The sequence below is a fragment of the Onychostoma macrolepis genome, chromosome 17 (assembly GCF_012432095.1).
Source record: "Onychostoma macrolepis isolate SWU-2019 chromosome 17, ASM1243209v1, whole genome shotgun sequence".
In the NCBI taxonomy this organism is placed as follows: Eukaryota; Metazoa; Chordata; class Actinopteri; order Cypriniformes; family Cyprinidae; genus Onychostoma; species Onychostoma macrolepis.
The window spans coordinates 30,097,597-30,124,058 of record NC_081171.1 but is presented as its reverse complement, the minus strand read 5'-3'; the positions used below and the strand labels follow the sequence as shown (position 1 = coordinate 30,124,058).

The 26,462-nt window shown below is 36.1% G+C and overlaps 2 protein-coding genes across 5 annotated transcripts in view; both read left to right on the top strand.

The window, feature by feature from the left end:
* The window catches only part of fermt2 (FERM domain containing kindlin 2), a 66,781-nt gene extending 59,767 nt beyond the window's left edge, over positions 1-7,014 (top strand). For all 4 annotated transcript variants that reach the window (XM_058748344.1, XM_058748343.1, XM_058748346.1 and 1 more), the window contains 2 exons: positions 740-881; positions 5,311-7,014. In XM_058748344.1, coding sequence (XP_058604327.1) covers positions 740-881; positions 5,311-5,484 — 316 coding nt within the window. In that variant the 3' untranslated portion in view covers positions 5,485-7,014. The remainder of the gene's footprint in view (positions 1-739; positions 882-5,310) is intronic.
* Positions 7,015-8,847: 1,833 nt separating this feature from the next.
* Positions 8,848-26,462, top strand: part of stxbp6 (syntaxin binding protein 6 (amisyn)) — a 41,942-nt gene continuing 24,327 nt past the window's right edge. Inside the window, exons 1-2 of the mRNA XM_058748951.1 lie at positions 8,848-9,087; positions 23,144-23,342. Coding sequence (XP_058604934.1) covers positions 23,189-23,342 — 154 coding nt within the window. The 5' untranslated portion in view covers positions 8,848-9,087; positions 23,144-23,188. The remainder of the gene's footprint in view (positions 9,088-23,143; positions 23,343-26,462) is intronic.

Below are 26,462 nucleotides of genomic sequence, written 5' to 3'. Positions count from 1 at the left end.
AGTGACGATCCTCTCCAGCCAATCAGTGATCAGCAGGGTTTACACGTCACATTTTGGTAACTGTACAGCTCGCTTGGAACCTCAGCCAAGGTGGTACTGAAAAAAGTACCAGGTACTCTACCCAGTGGAAAACCCTCCCCAAAAGTGAGCCGTACCGAACTTTACCGTGCCGTACCATGCAGCCATTACTTTCTTCTGCAGAAACTATTGACTGATGCTTTCAAAGTGTAATTTTAACCCTCAACTGAGCTGTAAATCACTGAAACCAGATCAGTGAGTTGAATTCAAGGACCAGATCAAGCCATTCTTTGGGAAGATCTGGCTCAAGAAATCATTTGTTCACAAATTGGACCGTGCTACTTCTTGCATAAATTTTCATGGACATGCCAAGTAGAGTTACGTCAAGATTTTCAATAACAACTTAATTTTCAGCCTTGCACAAATAGATGACATAGCTTTGGAAGGCTTATAAAGAATTTAAATGCGCAAGTCATGCAGGCTACATTATTTACATGGGCTATATAATTTGTAATTTTGTGCACCTTGAATGAAATTCATATAAGTTTGTAATGACATGAGGGTGAGTACATGACAGAATCTACATGTTAGAGTGAGCTGTCCTTTTAAAAAGTGATTTCCTCATATCTTTTCCTATATCTTTCATTTCTTCTCATTGTCTCCTCTCAAAATCTGCTTGAATAAACACTGAGCCTGTGATTGTTACATTTCTTCACATTAGGTTCCAGGGTGGCAAGAAAGATGAGCTGATTGGCATCACCTACAACAGACTGATCCGTATGGACGCCAGCACAGGAGACGCCATCAAGACCTGGCGCTTCAGCAACATGAAGCAGTGGAACGTCAACTGGGAGATTAAGATGGTGAGATACTTTTTTTTGGATGTTGTTGACTCTTGACTGGTTATGTTGTTATGGATGAGGATCCATGTTAACCTTCAGGTAAATGGCCTAATAACATAATAGACCTTTATCACAGCGGAATTGATTACCTGAAGTGCTCGTTGAAGCATTGTAATTGATTCTTCCGGTTATGTCGATTTTTCAATGTGCTGTAATCACCTAGTTGAATAAACGCCTGTTAAAATGAGCATCTGCAGGATGATTTCAAAATCCGGACATTTTCAGAGACGGGTGAAGAGATATTCTGATGATTACTGTGCACATAATTTTCCAAACTCAATGAAACTTGTAGTTTTAATCCAGCGTAAGCCGATCTGAGAAAGCTGTGGCTCGTGAACATTAGGGCTGTGTATCACCAGCAAAGTCACGATGTGATAATGTATCCCGATACAGGACTGAATTTCACCTCAGAAGAATTTAATAAAACAGCTGTTTATTAAACACTGCATACTATAGGGCCATTGCTAACTATAGGACGCCTATAGTGAAGGGCCTCTATAACTCTACCACAGTACAATATAGATAATGGCAATTGTTTCATGTTTACATTGGGCACTACCCACCGGGTACAATATTCTGATTGTTTGCATTTTGTTTTTAAGCCCATAAATAATAATGTACTCATTCTAATAAATTTATATTGTAAAGTACTCATACTAATATATTAAAAAAATCATCTTAACATTGCTGGTAACACTGCACAAATCAACACACTCTCTGTGTTTAAAAAATATGCACGCACACACACATTCAGCAACACAAAATTTTTAGCGCTGTCCCGCAATTTTATCAATAAAATAGTTTAATCGCTTGAGAGCTTCATTATCTTTCTCAGCAAGGAGCTGGTAACATTATTGTTTCTAAAGGAATTAAAGCCACAGCTTCACTGTTAATAGAGAAACACGGCAAAACAGTGGTGATTCATACATACACAGCCCCTCTCTCTCTCATAAATGAACACTTGATAAATTACATTTTTTCTGATAATAGAGTATTGAAGTGGAGATTGCTAAACTGCAAGCTAACCGGTGTTTTCAGAAAGCAAGCGCGTTTATCCACAGTGAAGAGAGCGCGTGCACATGGTTGCCAGGTTGACAAAGATAAGTAACGCATTTAGTAGATATTTGCGCATTCATTCATCTATTTTAATACTGCTCTTATGAAAGTACCTTCTTATGAAAGAAGCTAACCATAGTTTAACCATGGTATGTGTAGTAAAACTGTGGTAATACAAATTAAAATCATTTTTTGTAAGGGTGTTCATCAGTCAAATTTATTAAAAAATGTAAACAGGTAAGAAATATGAGTAAGAGAAAAACTTGACTGAGAAGACGAACTTGACTGCAGCAGGTTAGTTGGGAAATAAATGTATGTATTATTCAGAATGCACATTTGGAAGCGAAATATATTAATAGGAACATTTCAGCAGGTGAAATGAGATGTAGGCTTAAACATCCTCAGTTTTCAAATGCATACTGCACACAAACATGCTCTCGCATAATATTTCTCACCGCATCAGTCTGACGATTAGGGATGTAACGATTCACTCAACTCACAAATTCGATTCGATTCACAATTTTGATTTCACAATTCTATTTTCTCACAATTTTTTTTTAACAAAATGAGATTGAAGACATTATACAGTAAATGAGAAGGTGTCCATTTATTAAGCTATTGCTGCACGTTTCTTTGTGAAATTGAAATAACAAAAATAAATAGAAATTTTAAAACAAACCCCAAATCAAATAAGTTACACAAATAAAAGAAAGCTCTTCATATAAACAAACTAAGGCTTTGTCTGTGCTCTTTCCATTTAAAATTAGAGGCAACCACTGCATTTTAATCATGATCCAAACAAAGATGCAGTGTACATGCAGCATGAGCAGTTTTTAATCTAAATTAGACTGTATAATTTCGAGATTTGAAGCAAAAACAGAATGGTCTGACTTTAGTTTTGTGAAACTATTCAACATAAAACATATCTGAAGGAAACAGCAGACGAGCTGAATGAGACGCAGATTCACTCTCTGCCAGCAGGTGGCGCTTATGAACAACAATGATACAGTGTTTACCGCTGTAAACAAAGCAGCGCTGCACTTATGAACTTTAATATGCATCGTTCAGAGGCAAGATGAAAAGAAAAGGCCATCTAAAGTTCCCCTCAGACATACTTTCATATAAACTCCTACTCCAATTGTAGCGTGATTTGTTTAGCATCTCAACCGATTTGAATCGTCACATATTTTAATCGATTTTCAATCGGCTCGCGGTTCATCATTACATCCCTACTGATGATCCATGCAGGAAATCGTGAAAACTTACGCAGTGTGTTGTTGTTTAAAATGAAAGCAGCCAGGTACGCTGCAGTAACACCGGCGAGAGAAGAAAGAAAGAGAGGATTCTCCCATTAGTTTTGATTGCGGTGCGACGGGACCGGAAGTGGCGATACACCGCTTCATTTAGCAGATATAGGAAGTGTGATAAAGGTCTATCAAGGCCATTTGTAACTATGGCTCGTTCTGATTGTAGAAGATATGCTTGTCTTATCTGACATGCTGTGATTCTGAGTCAAATAATACTGTTTGCATATACCGATAAGCACCATAGTAATACATAAAGCCACATGATGAATCAGAGTTCAGTGGTCTGTCCATAAAACATGATGCACATAACGCAGAAACATCAGATACTAGCAGGATAACACGCATGACACTACAATAATGCAATAAACATTCACTAACAGAAAATATAACACCTAAGGTACATTATTGGAAACAAGCATGAGAAAAATTAAGATTACTTAAAATATAGTATAATATAATATGTGGGTTAAAAAACATAGTATAACAGAATGAATTTGAAAAAAAAACAAAAAACAAAGAACATTATTATATAGTGTAGTTGGATATAATGCAGCATTTACTTTCAGCACATGGCCCTCAATCAGAATTGTCTGAATTTTGGCTTTTTATAGTTAATGATTGTGACACCTCTGCTATTGAGTGACAAAAATCCCTTGGTTTAGTGGCCTGACATGAAATAACAGTCAATGGAACAGTTTGTTGATCCTTCGCATGTGTTTTCTAAATATTAGGATTTATAGCTCATAGTCTGATATGGTCAGACTATAGAAGAAAAAAAAAACAGCTCAGAGATTCAAATTATTCAGAGACTGAGCAACTTTTTCTTTCAGAACATGCTTCACAACTCCTTGTTCAGGCTCTTGTTCTGTCCAGGCTGGACTATTGCAATGCTCTCTTGGCAGGTCTTCCAGCCAGTTCTATCAAACCTTTACAATTAATCCACAATGTGGCAGCAAGATTAATTTTTAATGAGCTGAAAAGATTGCACGTCACACCTCTGTTCATCAATCTGCACGCATAAAATTCAAGGCATTAATGTTTGCCTACAAAACCACCACCGGCTCTGCACCCCTTTACCTAAATTCATTACTTCAGACTTATGTGCCTCTAGAAGCTTGCGTTCTGCAAGTGAACGTCGCTTTATTGTTCATCCCAAAGAGGCACCAATCAATTTCACAGACTTTTACATTAAATGTTCTCTCCTGGTGGAATGACCTGCTGACTCAGAGCAGCTAAATCCTTTACCATCTTCAAGAATCGGCTAAAAACACATCTCTTCCATCTTTATTTGACTTTCTAACTCTAGCACTTCATATATATATAAAAAAAAACTTGCTATGTGTGCTGCGTTAGGCTATCCGAGACTTGTCATAGCGCTTGCGTGTTGTTGCTCTTTTGTTGATTTTGATTGCTTCAGACTAAATGTAATGTAAATGTAATCTTTATAACAGTGAAGCAGATACTGATATAAAATTACCTAAATATCAGACATCGCTCTATATCTCCAATAATATGTCTTAGATGAGACTGAAATGATCCAAACATATAATGCAATGCTGGTTGAGAGATCCTCAGAAGATGCGAGATGAAGATCATTCCTCCGCTGAGGAACAGTGAAAGTAAAGCTTCTGGAAAGATCCTGATGATCAGATTTGAGACGCACTGATTTTTCTAGAAAATGATTGATGGAGAATCAAGTAAAGCTGAGCTGCTTCAGTCCAGTAAGTGTTCATCTGGAAACATGACTGCAGTTATTCTGACGTTTACTTGATCAAAATCAGTCAAGATTTGACAGAAAAAACACACGAGAAGCAGCAGCTGAAGCTGGACGCTTCTACAATTACACTAAAAGAGCTTTTACTGATTAAAAAACTCAGAGACAGAAGACCTGGAACAGATTGAGTGAGAAACGGGTTTAACAGCAAAGTTTGATCCTTTACAGATCTCTAGACTTTAAAATCTAACATCTAAAAATCAACACTCATCACCTTGAGCTCACATCAGCATGTGCTCTGTTCTCACGGCAGGTGACGGTGGAGTTTGCGGACGAGCCCAGTCTGGCGTTCATCTGTGCCGAGGTGGACTGCAAAGTGGTGCACGAGTTCATCGGCGGCTACATCTTCCTGTCCACGCGTGCCAAGGACCAGAACGAGTCTCTAGATGAGGAGATGTTCTACAAGCTGACCAGCGGCTGGATCTGAGCGCCGCAACACTCTCTCTCATACTTTCACACTTCTTCTTCTTCTTCTTCTTTATCTCTTTTTAACCACTCCATCATGGCCGCATCGTAATTGTTTAAAAACTGATTTTTAAAATTCTGTTTATGCGCATGAGCGCGTTCATAACACTAGCAGACATGAAGCTCTGTTTCAGTGGAGCCGTTTACTGCTTCCCTCCAGAAGTGATTTGTTTGAGATGAAGCAATAGTAGCTGACCGTTACACATTACCTATATCTATGACCCTCAGTAGAAATACGCCAGCTTTGCGCACAGCAGAAATGCCGGTTATTTATTTGTCACTAATTTACGTCGCATCTCTCTGGGTAGCTGTTGAATATGCGGTGCTCCTTTGTGCCTATTAATCTGTAATGATAACAGTCACTTTAATGTGACGTCAGAGAGACACTAGAGAAGGAAATGTTACACTAGCTTTAACGTTGCTGCTTCTGAACGCTATCGACTGATGAGTAAAGACGCTACGCTTCAGGTCGGCAGTCTTTGGTCAAAAACCCAATCAGTTTGGTCCTTTCTAAGCACTTCGAAGATAAGCTGTCATTTGAAGGTTCGTGTGTGATCAACACTACATAACATGTAATAACGCAGATATTTTTTTACACTATGAAGGAGAGTCGTCCACTTTTTTTGTAGCAGCTTGCAACATAGGAGGACGTCTATGAATCAGACTGCTTTTGAAGGTCATTGATTTCCCGTTGTAGGAAGCTTCTTTTTATTATGAAGTCTGTTATTTTATTCATCACTCTTTATTGTGAACCAGTATAGTATTATTCAAAAGCATTTCTTTAATACGCACCAGCGGTAGGTCACAAACCTTTTTTTTTTCTTTCCAAAATGAAGGATCGCTAAATGAAGTATTAGATTTGTTTTTTGTATCTAATGTAAAAAAAAAAACAGGTTTTAAAAAAAACAACATTGTACAGTTATTTTGTTGCTGCTTTTTTCTGTCATTTTTGGAAGCGTATTTTTTCCAGAAGAGAGGGGGAAAAAAGCCATTTTTTGACATTTATGGATTGGTGCCTGTCGATCTTAAGGACTTTTAGAAATATATATATAAGTGCATATGAAGAATTACAAGAAGTCTGGAGCTCCTGGCTGGAATAAAATCATGTAGATTATGGCATTCTTTATATCTCTGATAAGATTTAGTTTTTCCTGCCTTAACTGATGAATAGCCACGCTCGTTTGATTCTGCTGCAGGAGCGTATAGCCTTTCTGAACGTGTGCCACACACTTCAACACTAATGAAGCGCAGCAGAATCGCTCTTTCTGTGCCTTTTTAGTCCATCACTTCTTGTCAGTATTGTCTCCTGATGTTTCTCCATATGAAGGTGGTTTCAGAGCCAGAAATGAAGATTATTATTTTTTGTTTATTTGGTTTTGTTTTGTTTTCTCAGATGCCAGCAGTGCATTGCATGGCCTGCTGTTTTAAGATTGTAAAAATGCCATTTACCTGACAAATAAATAAATAAAATCATTTTTATTTAAAATCACAAGAGGATGATTCAGCATGCCTTTATTTCACCTGGTTTTCCCATCATGCAGGCTGTAACGGCCATCTCCTCCACAAGAGAGCAGTCTTCTGTAAAGTTTACAGTTAATGGCATAAAACTCAAATAAATTGCTCAACTAAACTTTGGAGCAGGTTTACTGTCCGCAGTAGCTTGAAATTGCAACAGTAGCTAAATTGTAAATGAAAATGTATCTATTACAAAGGAGGGTTTTAAACTATTATTTAGACAGTTTGGTAACGACACATTAAATATTTAATAAAACGGCTCATAAAATACTTAGTTTGATTTACTGCGGTAGAAAAGCAACCAGCTGAACAATATTCTGTTTAGGCAGCTCTTCCTGTGCTAACATTTATTTTTAATTGCTATTTTTGGCAGTCACTGGATGTATTAGAAAATTAGCATGTCATAATCTCAGTTTTATGAAGTATCAGATTATTGTACTTTTAATTTTCGATGCATGGTAATTTTATTCTGTCTTTGTGTTCTGTGACGGAGCTTCAGCCAAAATCCTCGTCTGATTTGGAGACTTGAGTACTACAAGAGCAGCAAAAAACAGTCAAATCTATATATAATAATATATAATAAATGTACAGTAAGAAAAGCATCATGAAGGGCAACTTGTTTTCCATTTTCATTTAACTCTACTTCATGGAAATGTCCACCTGTTGGCTGCTCTCATTTGCTCCAAGTTTCAAAATAGTAGTTTTGTAAAGAAATTCATAAAAAGGTACAATTTATATTCAGCTACAAAATCAAAATGATTGCTATTTGCATCTGTTTTACTTTGTAACTGGTTTATGGCATAATGTACAGGAAATGTGTGCTATGTATAATGTCCTGTCTGTTTAATAATCACAAACGGATCTAGTGATATGGTTCATTAAGGTTTATAGCAGGTGTTAACGGTCATTAATTAAAAATCTATAAACCAATAAAGAGTTTATGGCTGTATGCATTAAATATTAAACATTACTTTTGCATTAAATATTCACACATACAATATTTAATGTCACATGAAAACAACACGTGTTGTTTCAAACTTAATCAAACCAATCTTTGAACTAATATGTTGTAAACTCTGGTGTGTCTGCGTGTTTCTACATGTATCTTATCATGTGCTCCAGAAATCAGTTTCAGTTTTACTAAAGTCAGCCCACCCGGAGCTCTGTGAACAGCTACACACAATTCAACACAAAGAACCAAGTCAAATAAAAATCATAAACAGGTGGTTTTGCAATAGCAATAAAGATGATCACTCAAAAATGTACCACTGGACAATTTGAGATGGATTAAAGCCAAACACCAAGACAGCTGATGTCAGTCATTATTAAATCCTAAAAGATTCACACAAAATAGAAATACAGCAGCCCTGTAACAGGCTTGAGGATGTAGCCTAAATAAACCAAAACCAAAAAAAAAAAAAAAGTGATTATTGCTTGACCTCAAAGAATTCAATAAACACTATATTTGTTTAAGTGAGAACACAGAATGCTAGGATTAAATGAATATTGTTAAGACATTTGATGTTTAACCCTACTTTTCATGCAACTTTGTTAGATTTATATAACAGGATTAAATTCCAATAATTTCCAATTGTTCATACTGGATGACGACTAAAACAAATAAAATAATATTAGCCAATAATATATGTTCTTGGCATAACTAAAAAATAAATCAATAAATAAAAAACACATTTTCACCAGTACTTCTGGTGAAAAAGTTCCCATAAAGTAGTCTTGGTTTTCCATGATTGAGATCCCTGTCCACTAGTTCTCACTCCGAGCGTCTTTATTTCTTTACATTGAGAGCAGCGCGGAGGTGCACCTACTGGCGTAAAGACTGAATAAGGAATCTGCTTTTAAGGAAGTGAAGCGCAGCAGGTAAAGCGTCGCGTCGCGTCGCGTCGCGTCAGTGCGAGTGTGCTCCGATAAGAGCCGCAGCGCGTCTGATCCACGTCACATTTCCACGCAGTCCAGCAGCGCGAGGCAGTGACCACTAATCACCGCGGGTCCGGCGCGGGGCAAACACACCGAGGACTGAACACAGTGAAAGGTAAGAAAACACCAGACCTGCAGTAGTCTGCTAGTAGAGATGTGTCTGAGGAGGAGTAAGTCTTATGAAGATGTTGAGAAACTCTAGTTAAGTTTTATTTTTATTCCTGTCAGTGTTTATTGTGACGCGAATCGTTGTTAAAAACACCGTGTGACAGAAACCCGCTGGATTCGTCTCTTTATGAAGCGAACACAAGACTCTTTACTGTGTGTCTGCGACAAACACGACGCTCTTTCAGTTTCTTTCGAGGAGCTGAAGACTGGAGTGATACTCGCTTTCAGGAGCAACTGTTCAGCTTTTAGGCTGCCACACTGGTTTTACTGCTACAGCGAGTTTTATACACGTGCACCATTTCTGCTTGATTTAAACACAAGGAGGAAAACACAACTAACTTTTCATCAAACGCTGATTGGGCTGCGCTTCAGAGTCGCAGCATCACTGGAGACGCAGCCCTGCTGATTGTTAACAAAGCCTCACTGAAAGCCTCGGTAAGGGGGAAAAAACGTTTTTGCAACATTGTATTCTGGTTGCAGTTAGGTTACATCGCAAGATTGAAAATTAGAAACCGCATTTAAAATAAAAAACATAATTTAAACAACAAAAAAAAATGTATGCAATTTACATGTTTGAAGTACTGGAAATGTTAGTTTTTTTTTTTACACTAATGAAACTAGTAGTGCTTTTAAAAATGATAAAAACAAATGTTTTAAATAATGCTTACTGAAGCCTCCATTCGTCTCAGTGGTCAGCCCCACATGACTTTAGGAGTTTTACCCACAAAATACATGACAAAAAGTGACTTGAGAGAGAGTTGTGTCTATATTAGACCTATAATACTCAAGTCTCTGGAAAACAAGATTATCATAATGATCAAATTCTGTTTTTGACAGTGAAAATCAATGTAGTGTCAGTATCAGTTGAATTGAGTTGGAATCATAGTTTGGTTTGTCAAAATGAAAACTAAAGAACATTATACCGAGGCGTAACTGTGCAGATATACATATAAGAACAGACATACATTAATATACTTAAAGAAATTGCATAGTTCACCTAAGAATAAAAATTAATAATTTACTCGCGCTCATTTCATTTGAAAATGGCAAAAGGCAACTCAAATGTACGTGCATGATACTGACACACCATAACAAACTTCATTGTGCATCAAACCAGCACAGTTGAGTTTTCATTGACCATAATTGATAAACTTTATGTGTGTTGATCAATGTAAACGTTTTTAAAGGAATAGTTGACTCGCAAATGTGTCGCTGCATCAGTGTCTCAGCAATGGATGCTCTGCAGTGAATGGGTGCCGTCAGAATGAGAGTCCAAACAGCTGATAAAACATCACAATAATACACAAGCAATGCACACCACTCCAGTTGCATGCAAATAGAAAGAAAGTCCAGAGCTATCAATCCTAGTCTATTACGGTATGATTAAAACTGCTTGGCTTTTTCATTCTTTCACACAGCTCCTCGTGCTTCTTGTCTGATTTAGGGTTTATAAGGGGATTGTTCAGGAACTCTGGTCTAAATATAATGAAGTCCACATCAGGCTTCTTGAATCATGGCTTTCCATTGGGTTCTTGGTAATAATTCTCACTTACTGCTGAATCACCACGGCAAATGGACAGCCCTTGTATTTATGTACCAGCTGAACGTGAACGCAACCATTCCTGCCGGTGTTGTGTTACGGGTTTATTTTCCTCTCAGATGTGTCCGGTTTATCCAGAGATACCGCACAAGTATAATGTGTCACTGCAGAACTCATTATAATGTGTTACAATATTGCATAAAATATATGAGCATAAATTTAGCTGGTTGACTTAATGTGACATTTATGTGGTATTTCAAATAACTCTTGAGAGAAGTAGTTGAGAATGAATCGGAGAAAAAGCAGAAGTGGTTTCTGAATATCATCATATCTGTGATGATTCAGAGTTTCCTAAACCAGGATTCACAAACTCCGGTGGGTTGATGAGAAGTTAAGAACTAAATGAATCACAAAAAAGGAAAGTTATAGTAAATAAATCATTTTAAAATTAAAACAATTCAAATAAGAGATGGTTATTTTTGTGAGTGAAATAGCTTACTCGTGTATTGTTCGTGTGGCATTAATCGGCTGTTTTGAATCCGTTGTAAAGGGTTTTGTTTAGTAAGTCGCAGGCCTTCAGCTTCATGTGTTTTCCTCCTTTACTCTGGATTCTGAGCTGCTTGTCATATTTTCCGCTCTGTGGTGTAAAGTCCTTACAGCTCCCGCTTGGCTGATGGGAGACAAACAGCGCTTCAACTACACTAAAGTGTTCTGTACATTTTGGTATTTTCTCTTCATCTTGTGTTTTTCTTTTATTTTTTCCAAGTAGGTGACTCATATTTCCTGGAGCGTCTTGAGTTTTCTCTTGGTTTGTTATGATTAGTTTTGAAATGCATGATTTCTAGGTTCAGTGGTTGGTCCAGCTTCAGTTTTCCTCTGATCCGACAGTTTTGATTTGGTGACTAACTGGTAATGGACAGCCTGTTGGTATCTTTGTCACTGTCTTCAGCTACTCCAGCCACTTTATTTTGCCCTTTATTTTACATTTATGCATTTGGGAGATGGTTTTATTAGAGATGAAGCCAATCAATTATTGTTTAGTGGCCGATTGTTGGGCCAATGATCAGGGTCCGGTCAAAAGAGGGTGAAAAAAATAATAAGTGTCAGACAGCAACTTGTGTGTGTAGAATTTAGGGCTGTTGAAGTTAATGCAATAATAATGCATGAATGAAATCTCACTTTAATACTTAATAAAAAAAAATATATATATATTAGCACAGGCTCTGTTTGACCTCATGAATTACTTGTGGTTTAAACCAGGGTTGCTAAGTCCACAGTTTTTCTCTTCACCAGACATTGTTCGTAATACACCTCCCATCCAGTAATCGCATAAAGCTTTGTGATTTGTTACTTCTGATATGAAACAAAGTCTCAATGGTCACATTCTGTCCATTTTATCACAAAATTCAAACATAAAAATGTTGTTTTGATGCTCTTGAATGTTTCAGCTGTGGAACAATAGAATATCTTGTGATCAGTATGTCACTTTATTTCACATTCACTGTAGGTGTCAGCAGAAACAATTAGTATTGTGCATTTCTAGTTTTTATCTAAAATGACTTGCATTGCATTTGAAGTATACATTTAATCAGTTCTTGCATTCTCTGGAAGTCAAACCCATGACCTTATAGGGCCCTGTAACAAACTGTATGAAATTAACCTAAAATGTACTTCTTTATTTTGAATAATCGCTGGGATCAGATCATATGTACATGATAGGATGTTCCAGAATCACACACAAGTTCTTAATATCAAATGAAAATCCACCTTTATGCTTATCACGCCAGTCGAGTCCAGTATTTCTTAACATATTTTATTAAATAAGTTGTCTTAGGACATCATATTATTCAGATACAAATACATTTTTTAACAGAGTCAACCCTGAATTCTTGTTGTGTTTTCATCTAAAGCAAACCGTATGGTGTTTTTTTTTTTTTTTTTTTGTTTGTCTTTTTTAGTATTTCAACTTACTCACCATGAAAATAGCCAAGGAGTCTGGCATAGTTTTAAATCACCAACATAAAAACCAGCTTGCGATTACATAAAGCTGCTGAATTACTAAGATTCTAGAATTGTCTTTGAGCAGAAATGTATGTGGCTTAAGTACACATTTGGTGTTACTGTTATCAGGATTTACTACACGCAGTGAAAAATTAGCAATGAAGACTGAAGAGGTGTGGCTGACTTTATTGCATATGCAATTGTAGGAGTTTTACTTTCAGAAGAAAAATGTATGGGAGTATTTAAATTAGGGCTGCAACAACGAATCGATTAAATCGATAAAAATCGATTACTAAAAGCGTTGGCAACGAATTTCATAATCGATTCGTTGTGTCGCGCGACGCGGAGACGTTTGATTATTAAAAAAAAAAAAACTTTAGTTGAGCGGGCGGAGTGAACACACTCGGTCTCTCTCGCGCACGGATGGTAGCAGAGTTTGGCGCCTCATAAATAAATAAAAAGTAAAAAAAAAAAAAACGAGCGGAGGTAGAGGAAAGATACATGGCGGAGGCAGAGAAATCCGTGCGACCCAAGTCATCCGAGGTGTGGGAGCAGGGGCGGCGTTTGCGTATGGCAGAGTATGGCAGTTGCCATACCCTAGCCCAGTCAGGTGCTGTGAAAAATTATCCAAACTTGAGTCGCTTATAATTCGTTTTATTATTTTAAATCAGAGAGTTTTAAAAATAGTAAACCAATGATAAGCATTAAAATAACTTGTCAGTAAAACTGTAACGCCATTGGATCATCGAGCTCTCAGCGAGACCTCGTACCTTCACCCGCCTCCGTTCAGATTGACGCGCGCGCACAGCCTGGAGGAGATGAGATCTCTGCTTTTTCGCAATGCAAGGGTGAATAAATAATTGGTGTTTGAATAGTACAGCGTTTTCTTTACTCAAACACTATGTCAGTAAAGGATAATGTTTTTGTGTGTTTGAAGAGTGGAGAAGAATTAGTTATTTGCTGTCTATATACGTTTTAAATATCCTGTGCATTATGTGCATAAGCGCTTAATTTGAGATTTTGGCCAAGTGTATTAAACAACAAGAAAAAACTAAGCGCCCATATAGCTACAATCAAAGTTATATAACCTGTAAAAGTTGATGAAAGCATAATGCACTTGCTGCTTCAGATAATAGTCACAGCCGTTCTAATGACAGACAAAACACTCCATCTCCGTCATTCTCTGGTCAAAAACATTATTAACTCCATTTGAGCTTGATTTTCATATAATGTTAAGTGCAAGTGTCTGATACAATACCAACGCTAACGACGCAGTGTTGTTAAATTATTTAATTTTTTGCAGATGTAAAGCATACATGTGTATGTTTTTTGTGTTAGTCCATTTTTATTTTATTTTATTATTATTATAACAGCTCAGGGATGTTCAAGGAGCAACATGTTTGTGCACTTTCTAAAGATTTTAGTTCTGTTTTTGAATAAAGGGTTGGAAATGAATGCTTTTCTTTTTTTTCTTTTTTTAATCCGATTCATCGATTAATCGAAAAAATAATCGACAGATTAATCGATTATTAAAATAATCGTTAGTTGCAGCCCTAATTTAAATGAATCGCACAACATGATTTGCCGCAGTCAGTTTACTGGTAATTAATCCCCCAAAATAGCATGCGTTAACTCAGTTTGCACCTGTGTTGTTAGATTACACACACATTGATGATTGATTAGAAATGATCTGAGTGTGTCAGTGTCACCCGCAGAACTTTCTACTTGTGTTCTCACATTAATTTGCCCCGTTTGGTAAATCTGGCTCTGTGTGGTCTGACCGTGTTTGTTGGATGGTAATGCATGTGTTTTGAGGGTGTGCAGAGAACTGGGCCAGTTTGACATCGAGTGGAAAAATGGCAAATTGGATTTTTGAAAGCCATTTGTCTCTCATTTAGGTGAGACAACAGCAGCACTGACCTTTTGATAACAAATAAAAGCATGGCCTCCAGGCCTGATATTTGCTAACATCAGCTTTGTGCCACTTCTCAGGCAATGTGACTGTAACTATGGCTCTTTGTTCTGTTATACAAGCGATCATGAATTCGTGCAGCCTCCCATATGCCAGCTCACAATGACTGTTGACAGGCTGGATTCCTTTGTATGCCGCTGTCATCCATGTCCTCAGGCTTTGACACGAATGTGTGAGTAGGTCTGGGCTTGGTTCTTAAAGGTTTTTGAAGATAGCTGTCTGTCTTAAGTCTTTATTTTTGTAACATTAGGTCAGTATTCAGAACTTGGTTCTGGTCCATTTTTGTATAATATTATGTTTCTGATAAGTTACTTTTCAAAACGGAAACAAGTGTTTCTATGCTCATACATTAAAAATGCAAGAACAGCAACAATTGTAACATGCAGCTTTTGTTTGTCTACTCTTCAATAATAAGTCTTTTAAATGAACTGGAGTCTGGTCTGACTCTGTATTTTGCTCATCTCGCTCTTGACCAGAAAGAGGAAAAATGGTTATATTACTGCTGACTTGGCCATTCCTTTATATCAGGGTTCCTCAAATCTTTCCCTGGAGGGCCGATCTGCTGCAGAGTTTAGCTCCAACCCTGATCAAACTCCCCTAACTGTGATTTTTCTAATGATCTTGAAGACACTGATTAGCATGCTCGGGTGTGTTTGATTAGGGTTAGAAAGTGGATCTCGTGGGCCAGATTTGAGGATCCCTGCTTTATATTGTATAAATATCCAACTCTCTGATGCACTGAAGAGACATTATCAGGTTTTACTATAAACATGAATTTAACAACATTAGATGTAACATACAACCCTAATAAACATAACTGATAAGAATTCTGGGAACGTCTATTTATGGGTTTTCCCTGTAAATTTTCCATTCTTTTTCACTTCCAAAAACGGCGTTTCACTGTATAATTGTCTGAAATGTCTATTACAGTTTTTCACCGCAAATATGAGGGGAACTTACCGTTAACCATTTAACAGGTTTTTACTGTAGCATTTTCAGGTTTTTTTACCGTTAAAATCACAGTCTTTTTTTATAGTGTATATATTAGTATGTATGTGTGTGTATATACTGTAATATGGTTTGGTACGTACCTCGGTTCGGGGGTCACGGTTCGATACGATTTTGGTACAACAGGAAACCAAAAAAAATCTACTGTGCTTGGTTTCTTTTCATTTATTTTGAACAGACAGTATGACAAATTAGTACAAATTAGGGCTTCACGATTATGACAAAAATCATAATGTCGATTATTCCCTTGAGACTGTAATTGCGATTATTAATAATGATTATTTTGAACAGATTTATGCCATTGTTTGAAGCTGCATGCCATATATATATTTTTTTTAATATAAAATATATATTAAAAAAAAAAGAACTCTTCCTGAACTTTTATTGCTTTTCTATAAACATTGAGCCTTAAATGTCAACTATACATTGGTTTGGTTTCTTCTTTAAACAAAAAAAGTTAATTATGCATGGTATAATAATGTTATACTAAAAGAAAAAAAAAAAAAAAAAAAAAATGGTTTACTGAAGCTATATATTTCATTTACAATTAAACAGACGAAATTTCAAATTACAGTAACATTTTACAGTACAATTTATATTATCAGGGCTCCAGATTAACATTCGAGAGCAGTGGCACCAACACCTGATTTGGTAGCACTGAACATGTAGTAATAATAATATTACAAGATTTGTCTCTTAGAAATGCACATTAGAACAGGAGCTTGAGTTGGGATGCAGATGTACATTTGACAGTACCATTGTGAAAACTGTAACAGCCTCATCTTTTAAACATAACCAATAGTACAGCACCTCATTACCATGGTAAAAAAAAGTAGCCTAACTATATGGTTTCTATGGTGTTTGCATTGAAAAACAGTAGCCTAAAGACATTCAGTCAATTACAAATCCACATCAACTGATAGAATAATTAACAAAATAATGTAATTATATTCCATTACTCCTTTAACATATTTAGTATATTAATAATATAATAATACTCAATATGAATATCCTACTTTTCTGCCACCGTACCATTGTTACCGTTAGTGTTACTATGGTAAATGTGGGTGATTTGTGGACTGAAACGTCTTCTAACTGGATTGTTGTTGCACTGCGACATCCTGTTTGTTTTCTTTTTTTGTTTTAAGACAATAATTGTTTAAAGTTGATTCTGCTGGTATAAGGAAACAGTTGAAGTGATCGCGCCGGAGCGTGCATACACGTGCACGCACACACACAAAACAGTTCCAGCATTGCTAACTTGACAGCACAGTTGCTACTTTATCAAAATAAAATGCAGTGAACCAAACATCAGCGCGCCTCTGTGTCACCGTTGGAACACGACTGAAGTACAAAGCCTATCATTTACATAATAAATAATAGTTTCGCATTCAGATACGTTACATCGCAAATATGGAAATATTATGGAATATTTGGATTTGTGCCGAATAAGAGAGGTAGGATACTCGAGCACAAAGCTCCATTTCTCAAACAGTTGAGTGCGCAAGCCTTTAAAGTATACTCCTTGTCAGTGAGAGATGCATTCAGAAAGAAGGAAGTTCATTGAATTTTTTGAAACAAACACCCAAGAGTATTTGGAAATGTACAAATGAAGAGCAGAGCCCAACCGATATATCGTTTTGCCGATTATTTTTTTTTATCGGCCGATATGAGCCTGTCGCAGATATATCAGTATCGGCGAATGAACCAATATGAACTTTTACTTTTTCTTTTTTTTTTTTACAGAACATATTTGACCTTTTACCTGAGTAAACGATGAGCACTGCAATTACGCAGATGAAATGCTTCTAAATGGTGTGATTACTTAGTTTGTCTAGCAGAGCGCGCTCCATTGTTTGCTAAATTGTGGCAGTCAGTGCTTGTTTATATTAGCTGCGCCTTGTCCCAGAACTCATGCTTATCAGTTATCACATCGTGAATTCACTCATGCTTACACAGCATAGTTTGTCAGTAATGTAGCAGATTGAAAAGTTAACTAACTTTGAATATTGTGTCTGTGAATATTAAACTGCAAAAATACTGTTTAAATAAGAATTCTCATGTTCTGCGTGTTCATTTGATTACCAGAAATTACACAACACAGAATTTGTGAAATAAAATATTATTCATTATTATTATTTATTCATTTTAGATGTTTACATTTGGAAAAGCTGTGCTTCCTGCATAAACCTGCCCCTGTTGGATTGGCAGTAGCTTGTTGCCCTACACAGTTATCTTGTTTATTTTCTTAATTCAAGCGCACACAGTGAGAAGATTTGTGCGTGTGCTCATCCGAAGCGCACAATCCCGCGCCTCACAACGCGCGCAAATATTAAGCTCTCTCTGAAGTATTGTGCTTGAATGTACAAATTCATACAAAAATTGTTAAAATGCCCATCTTGGTAAGTATCCTATAGCAGACATAGCTGGCTGAATGTATTGTATCAGTGCATTCTCTTAAAGTGACAGCACTTTCTTAATATTGAATCATACAGCAACAAGGAAATCACTCACTGCTCTTGACTGAATAGCTTTAGTAACTTTAATAAAGATTAATGTTGTCCAATTTATACAGTAAAATATGCAATGATATTTTACATTTGATTACTTTAGGCCTATTCAATTTCTGTACCCAAAAACTAATGATAGACCTACCTAAAAAAAAAAAAAAAACTGAAAATCACAAATTTGATTTTTATCTTTAGGGCCCGAGCACCGATTGTGTGAGGACTCTCTTGGAATTGCTCCGTTTATTACTACATTGTATTTATTTGTACTGTTGCTTGTAGTTAGATTATTCTTATTTTCTTTATTTTTGACTGTATAGTTTTTCCCTAAACATGCCACATACCGAACCGCAAATAAACCGTGACTCTAAAATCATGATACAAACTGAACCATGAGTAAGTTGAACCGTTCCATCCCTAAAAAAAGAATATCGGCCAATATATATACCCCTAATATATGCATCTGCCCCAAAAAACCCATATCGGTCGGGCTCTTATGAAAAGTAAGGTGAACCAGTGGCACATTTGTATTCTTAATGCACATTTTAGGTGAACTGCTCTGTGGCATGAACCTGAAATAATTGGAGTACATTTTGGAGAATTCACATAAGCAGGGGTGCACAAGTTTTTCAGTCTGGTTCTCCTGAGAGCACCTGGAGATTTGATTTGGTGCTCACTGCTCACACTGTACATGGTGTGATACATTAAATAGAACTATAAAAAATTATTAATAACAGTAATAATAGTGTTATTACACTTTATTCAGTTGGTTTATTTCTAAAATAATAAAGTAATAAATAACGTGTAACAATACTATTATATTTTTATATAAAAATGAGTATTAAAAAAAAAAACAATTACAAGAGCTTGTGTACAGGTTTGTGTCCATTAGATTTTAAGTATGCGGTTGTGTCACCTCGGCTAAAATGGCCAAATTTGGCCCAGGATGAGATGAAGAATTACAGACCTATCTCACAGTTGCCTTTTGTATCAAACATTTTTGAAAAAGTGGTTTTGCAGCAATTACTTGTATTTTTAAATGAAAATTCCATTATAGAAAGGTTTCAATATGGGTTTAAGGTGGCTCACAGTACAGAATCGACACTATTGAAAGTTTTCAATGATCTCTTTTTAGCGCTAGACAAGGGAGACTGTGTTATTTTAGTACTATTGGATCTTAGTGCGGCTTTCGACGTGATTGATCATGAAATTCTCATCTCTCACCTTGAAAATTTGGTAGGCCTGAAAGGCATGGTCTTGAAATGGTTTCGATCTTTTCTAAGCGACAGATATTTCTCAGTTAATTGATGATAAACTCAATCTCAAATAAAAAATTGCTTCCATGTGGGGTTCCACAGGGATCAATTCTCTCTCCTACACTGTTTTTTCTATATCTGCTCCCCTTAGGTAGTATCTTTAGAAAGCATGGAATATCATTCCATTACTTTGCCAATGATACCCAACTTTACTTGCCACTAAAACGCACAACAAAATCTCTGGACTCCCTTTTAGCGTGTTTAAACGATTTAAATTTGTTTTTAATGCTAAATGAAGAAAAGACTGAGGTCATTTGGTGATTTGATCCCCTGCTGATTTTGTGCGTTTGCCCACTGACAAAGAAATTATCAGTCCTATAATTTTAATGGTAGGTTTATTTGAACAGTGAGAGACAGAATAATAATAAAAAAAAATCGCAATTCAAAAAAGTTATCAATTGATTTGCATTTTAATGAGTCAAAAAAGTATTTGACCCCTTCGCAAAACATGACTTAGTACTTGGTGGCAAAACCCTTGTTGGTAATCAGAGGTCAGACGTTTCTTGTAGTTGGCCACCAGGTTTGCACACATCTCAGGAGGAATTTTGTCCTACTCCTCTTTGCAGATCCTCTCCAAGTCATTAAGGTTTCGAGGCTGATGTTTGGCAACTCGAACCACAGATTTTCTATGGGATTAAGGTCTGGAGACCAGCTAGGCCACTCCAGGACCTTAATTTGCTTCTTCTTGAGCCACTCCTTTGTTGCCTTGGCCGTGTGTTTTGGGTCGTTGTCATGCTGGAATACTTCTGTCATGCTTCTTTACTGCCATTGATGTTTCCATAACTTAACATTCATGAAATCTTTGCATTTCACAAAAGGTTTTTTTGTAGTGGAAAAAGGTTCTTTGGATTATTCAAACATTCTTCACACTTAAAAATGATTCTTTTAAGAACTGATTATTGAAAGGTTCTTGAATGAACCAAAAATGGTTCTTGAATGAGATCACGGCGAAAAACCCCTTTTGGAACCTTTATTTTTAAGTATCGTTCATAATGCATTTGTGGGTTTTGAATCTGTTGCATCGTTTGTCTTTGATATAACATTGCTATTTGTAACGATCGGCCAAATTACATGGGTTTAAAACGGGGTCAGATTAAAGTGTGTGAGGTAAAATAAGTGTTTTAAAAAGATGAGACGACAACAAAAAGTAGAATGAATAAATAGTGTATATACACAATTAACAAGGAACTTAAAACAACACAATAAAACCTATAGAAATAGAAATCCTAGGCTGTTAAAAGCACCGAGTCTTTCAGTTCCATACCATTAAAACAGTCCTTAAGAAATCCAGCGTGCAGGGGCGCCGTAAGAGGGTGGGAAGGTTAGGACTATTCTAAGGGCCTGACGATGGAGGGGGCCTGAAACTCATTAAAACTCAAATATACATAAAATAATTATAATATATTGAGCAGGTTAAAACATGTGTCCTGTGTGACAGTGTCACATAGTTACACCATAATTCTTGAGTCTCAAACTAATAGTGTATCCTGATCCTCATGGGAGGTAAATGTTACAACACGTCTGTCAGAATCCATGTGGATGTGGTGGAGCCATATGGTGCCATCTGCAAGATATGAACAACTTCCTTTTGAGACTCAGAGGCCCTATATTTTTTTTTTTTTTAACACATGTGGTTAAGATCATCATCATCATCATCATCATCATCATCATTACAAATGGATGACATTATGTGTAAACAGGGTCTAAAAATGTGTGTAAAAATTGGATTTTAAGCTTGTCTACTTTTGACAACTTCCAGAGGTTATATATGCTCATGTGGTCAAATGTGTTTAAACAGCTACAAAAGACCACCTACTCGAGCATTATGGGAGGTTGTTTTAAGGAAACGTAACCAAACCTCGATCCAAACTTCTGTTGTGCCCAAACACAGATTATGTTCATTTTATTTAATTCTAATTAATTTTTTTGATACTCAATGCAGTGTATTGCTTTGGACATTGGGTTTACAGTGAAGTGTACTATAGGGTTGGGAACAATGGAGGATTTGATTATTTCATGTACAGACCATCAAAGTGTTGGTGCTAGTGGCAACACGTGTTGTCATCTGGAAGCTGTCCACACATTAGTGACCTAGTTACATGGTGAAACAACCCTGCAAAGTCCACAATCTCTCAATGTCAATAAGGCAAAAACGATAACCGTTGACTACTGGACATTCCTGCAACTATCTACTGTCAACATGTGGGTGTAGAATTGCTCGGATACATCAAGATTTGGGAGTTAACTTTATAGAAAATCTCTCCCAGAATTTAGAAATGCTCTTCTTGATGATGAAGACTCAACAATGTCACTTTAAGGGATAGTTCACCCAAAAATTTGCTGTTAGATTACTCGTCCTCAGGCCATGCAAGATGTAGGTGACTTTTTTTTTTTTTCTTTTTTTTTTTTTTTTTGTCCTTCAGTGGAATAGTAAAGAAGATTTTTAGCTGAAACTGGTCCTTGTTTTTTTCCATTTTTATTGTGTACTGTTATCTGAGGTCCACTTATAATGTTTTATTATAATGTGTCAAATTTGTGCATCAAATTTTCTTTATTTATTTTTTTTCCATCTTGAGTCGGAGTGACTGTCAGGCGTTTGAAAGTCAGTTTTGATTGAGTAACTTGTAGATCTGTGATACTCGAGCCGCGAACTGTTTCAGATGATTCAGTCCAATAGTTTCCCAAAAAGAAAGGATTCAAAAGAATGATTCGTTCTCAAACCGGACATCACTCCGGACTGTTTGCCAGAGGTTCTGGATTGCAGGCAATAATGTTGTAAATAATGTTCAGTTTCTTGCACAGACTAATTATTTCACTTCATAAGACCTAGGGCTGGGCGATATATCTCATGTGACTGTCATGCGCATCTCGTCAGTAAAGCCGGTTCCTTGATTAGCGGTAGATCTCCATCACCTGTTTTCAAATGGAGTGGCATTTAATACACAGAGCCGTAGATCACTGACAAGCTACGCAATATCGCATTCATTATCGCAGATGAATCGCCCTCGATAATGATCGCCTAATTTGTAAGTGAACTACGGCTCTGTGTATTAAATGCCGCTCCATTTGAAAACAGGTGATGGAGATTTACCACTAATCAAGGAACTGGCTTTACTGACGAGATGCGCATGCATATCACATGAGATATATCGCCCAGCCCTAATAAAACCCCAGTATATCGTCAGGAGCCACAGGTATTAATTTTGTGTTCCTTGATATGATTTATTTTTTTCTCAAAAATGTGCAGCTGCTGACCGGTATTTTATCAATGGTTTAAACAAAAAATTGTTGTTACTTTTCTATTGAACAAAATGTCTTGGGGGTGAATAATTAACAGCAAATTTTGGGGGAACTATCCCTTTAACCAATCACATTCAGATCTGCTTTCATTCTGGCGTGCACACGTTTCACAGTCCAATCAGATGGATAAAATCAAGTCCCAGAAAATGTTTTTTTGTTGTTGTTTGAAAAGCCACTTCACTTAGAAATGTGTCACAAATCATAGTAAAGTCAGTCACAACTTTGCAACTAAAACTGCTTTTAAACAATATGTATTGTGAATGGCGCTATATAAGAAAGAATGTCGTGTCTCCAAGTCACATACAGTACAAAGAGGTCCAGTATAAAGATGTTGACTGTCTCGATGTCTCTCTCGTCAGAATTCAGAGACCCCTGCTGACACCCAGCCTGTGCCATCGGCTACAATGAGTGCCAAATCGGCCCTCAACAAGGCGATCTTTATTCCGAACGATGAGAGACTGCTGGCAGCCGTGCAGGTGAAGAGGAGGACCAAGAAAAAGATCCCGTTTTTAGCTACTGGAGGCACTGGTGACTACACCACATTCATTTGCTTATCAGGTAACGTCTTACTTCACCATTACTGCTGCTCTTGTTAAGAGTCAGTGATTTGATCAAACTCCCAGCACTAACTAACTTCTCCAACAATAATACTGAATAATTCTTCAAATCATGTTTATATATAATTGGTACTTGATACTTGAATTTAGGGATGGGGGTTTTTGGTATAATTGAGATACTGTACATTTTTTTAATTAATATTTTGAATTAGATTTGTATTTACATTTTCTGTCATTATTTTAGTTCTAGTTTTAGTAATTTTTATTTTTATTTTTATTTTTTTTTTTTTTTTGTTAAATAGTTTTATATTGTTTTTAATTTTTATTATGCAGTTTTAGTCATTTTAGTACATCAGGTTTAACTAAATGAAAATGAGAAATCTTGCCTTGGCAACTAGACAGTGTGGTGTTTTTTTTTTTTTTATTCCATCTTAGTTTCTCCAGTCTCAAGTATTTTCAGTTTATAAGTATAATATTAAGAACTTTTTTTTTTATTATAACTTTTAGTTTATTTTTTGTGATTTGGTTATAACCCTATGCACAGTTCGGAAAAGAATACCGTACAGACTCATACCTTTTGTTGTTTTAGTATTTTGAATTGTTTTTAGCTTTATTTTTTGTTTTCATTTTGAATGTGTAGTTTTAAAATGTTGTTGTATGCATTTTGTCATTTTTATTTAATTTCTTTATTTTCTTAAGTGTGTGTGTGTGTGTGTGTGTGTGTATATATATATAACTTGCAATAAGAAGCCCTTATCAACAAATCAAAAAAAAAAAAAGATAAATATTAGTATAGTAATTTTACAGTTGCAATGTAAAAAAGAAATATATATATATATGTCATTTAGCAGGCGCTTTTATCCAAAGCAACTTACAAATAAGAAAAAGTAACTAAAACTAAGTTATAACTCTATAAATACTAATATATATTAGTATTTATAGTTATAACTTTATATATAACTATATATATTAGTATTTATAGTTATAACTTTTAGTTTTAGTTACTTTTTCTTATTTGTAAGTTGCTTTGGATAAAAGCTCTGCTAAATGACATATATATATATTTTTTTACATCGCAACTGTAAAATTACTATACTAATATTTATCTTTTTTTTTTTTTTTTGATTTGTTGATAAGGGCTTCTTATTGCAAGTTTGGGAAGATGGTTGGTTCATGTTGCGTTTCCAAATGCATATTAAAGTGACTCAAACTCAGAAGCAGATGCAGAGATGGAGATCATTTGTTTTTATTTTGACTGATTTTGCAGCTCTTGAATTGACCAGAAATGTGGATTAAAAGTCTGTAGTCTCTTCCCATGTTTCAAATTTTTCTTGCACTTTCTGCGTAGCTGTTTGGTCTTTTATTGTGTTATTATTGATTTCACATTACTCATCCATAAGCATTATTTATAGTTGTAAGTCAGACGTTTTCTTTAGTAGGCGGTTCTTGTCTAGAATGAGCTGCTAAGTGGACCAGACTTTACGGCTATAGTCAGAAGTGTGGTTCTGTGAGACTTCATAAGTATTTATACCGTCTGCGACCTGCCCGCTTGTGATTGATAACACCTGTGTTCCTGAACTCTCTATGATCAACATGAGGAAACCACTGCTCTCCAAAAACTATTACTACGATGAGTGTGAGTCTAGTGGAGGCGTTTCCTCCCTGCCGGTGCCAACACAGTCTCCTTCCAACTGTGAATCATGGTGGAGGGAATAGATGTTGTTGGTGTGCCGAGCGCCTCAGGGCCTCGACTGCTCGCCGTCACTGCGGACTAATGAATTCCAAACTCTGCAGAAAGTGTGTGTGTGTGTGTGTTTCTGTGAACTCCAATTCAAAGGAAGTTGAGTAAGTCCTGAGCTCACTACCAATGAAATGTAGCAATGTTATCGGGTGAAGGGAACGAGAGATATCACTATCATTAATACAAGTATTTTACTATTGTTTATTGCATTCATGAATTGGCAGCAACATCAATATAGTAAAATTGAACATCAAAAATTTTCAATAAATGGAATTTATTAATAATAATCAGAATGAACAATATTAATATAGTTAATTGATTTTTCGAAGTTGTAAATAAAGATTGTTTGTGTAGGTTTTGCAAGAAAATAGTATTTTTGTATTTAATTCAGCGTGTAATTTAACGTGTTAAATTTACTAGCAGTTTCTTTATGGAATCCTTTTCACTGAATTAAAAAAAAAAACTAAGTAACTGTGACTTTTATTCTCACAATTGCGAGTATATCTCTCAATTCTGACTTTATAACCCGCGACTGCAAGTTCATGCACTTCTGAGAAAGAAAAATAAAAGTCAGAAATGCGAGATGTAAACTCTCAAGTGTGAGAATAAAAGTCAGAATTGCAGGATATAAACTCGCAATGGCAAGAAACCGCGAGTTTAAATCTCGCAATTCTAAGTAAAAAAAGTCAGAAATGCAAGATGTACACTTCAAATTGTGAAAGAAAAATGTCAAAATTACAAGTTTATATCAGTTCAGGAAAAAAAAGACAGAATTGCGGGATTTAAGCTTGCGATTGCAAGAAATAACAGACTTCCATATAAATTTCATAAAATGTTATTTTCTTTATTTATTATTATTATTATTACAGTTTGGCTGTTACTGTAGCTAAATGACTGATCCAAAATATGGCAAACCCTCATTACTGGCAAATCCTATTAAAACAGCACTTCTGTACTGCTATAGAAGAACATGAACATGTGAACCAGTCCTCATTTTCATAGACCGGCTGAGAACATCAATCATACACAATTAAATAAACATCATCACAAGCTTTGGAGCGTGTGATTTTTCTCTTGTGTCAGCTGGTGCTTAAGATCCAGTGACAGTTTCTTGACTTCCTTGTTTGTTTGTTTTTTTGAGATAACAGAGTTGTTCAACCAGTCACATTTTCTACATAGTCGTCTACGTTTCTACGAAAGCCTGTAGGGCAACTACGGATATTGCTAGTATCACTCTGAGAAGAAAAGACCATTTTAATTGGCAGATTGAGTTCCACTTTCATTTAGGATCAGCTGCTTCGAATAACCAGGGGTTTTCTAGTTATGCCTGGACCACACTAAAATGATAAACATCTCCACAAAAACCGTGTGAAATCAGCT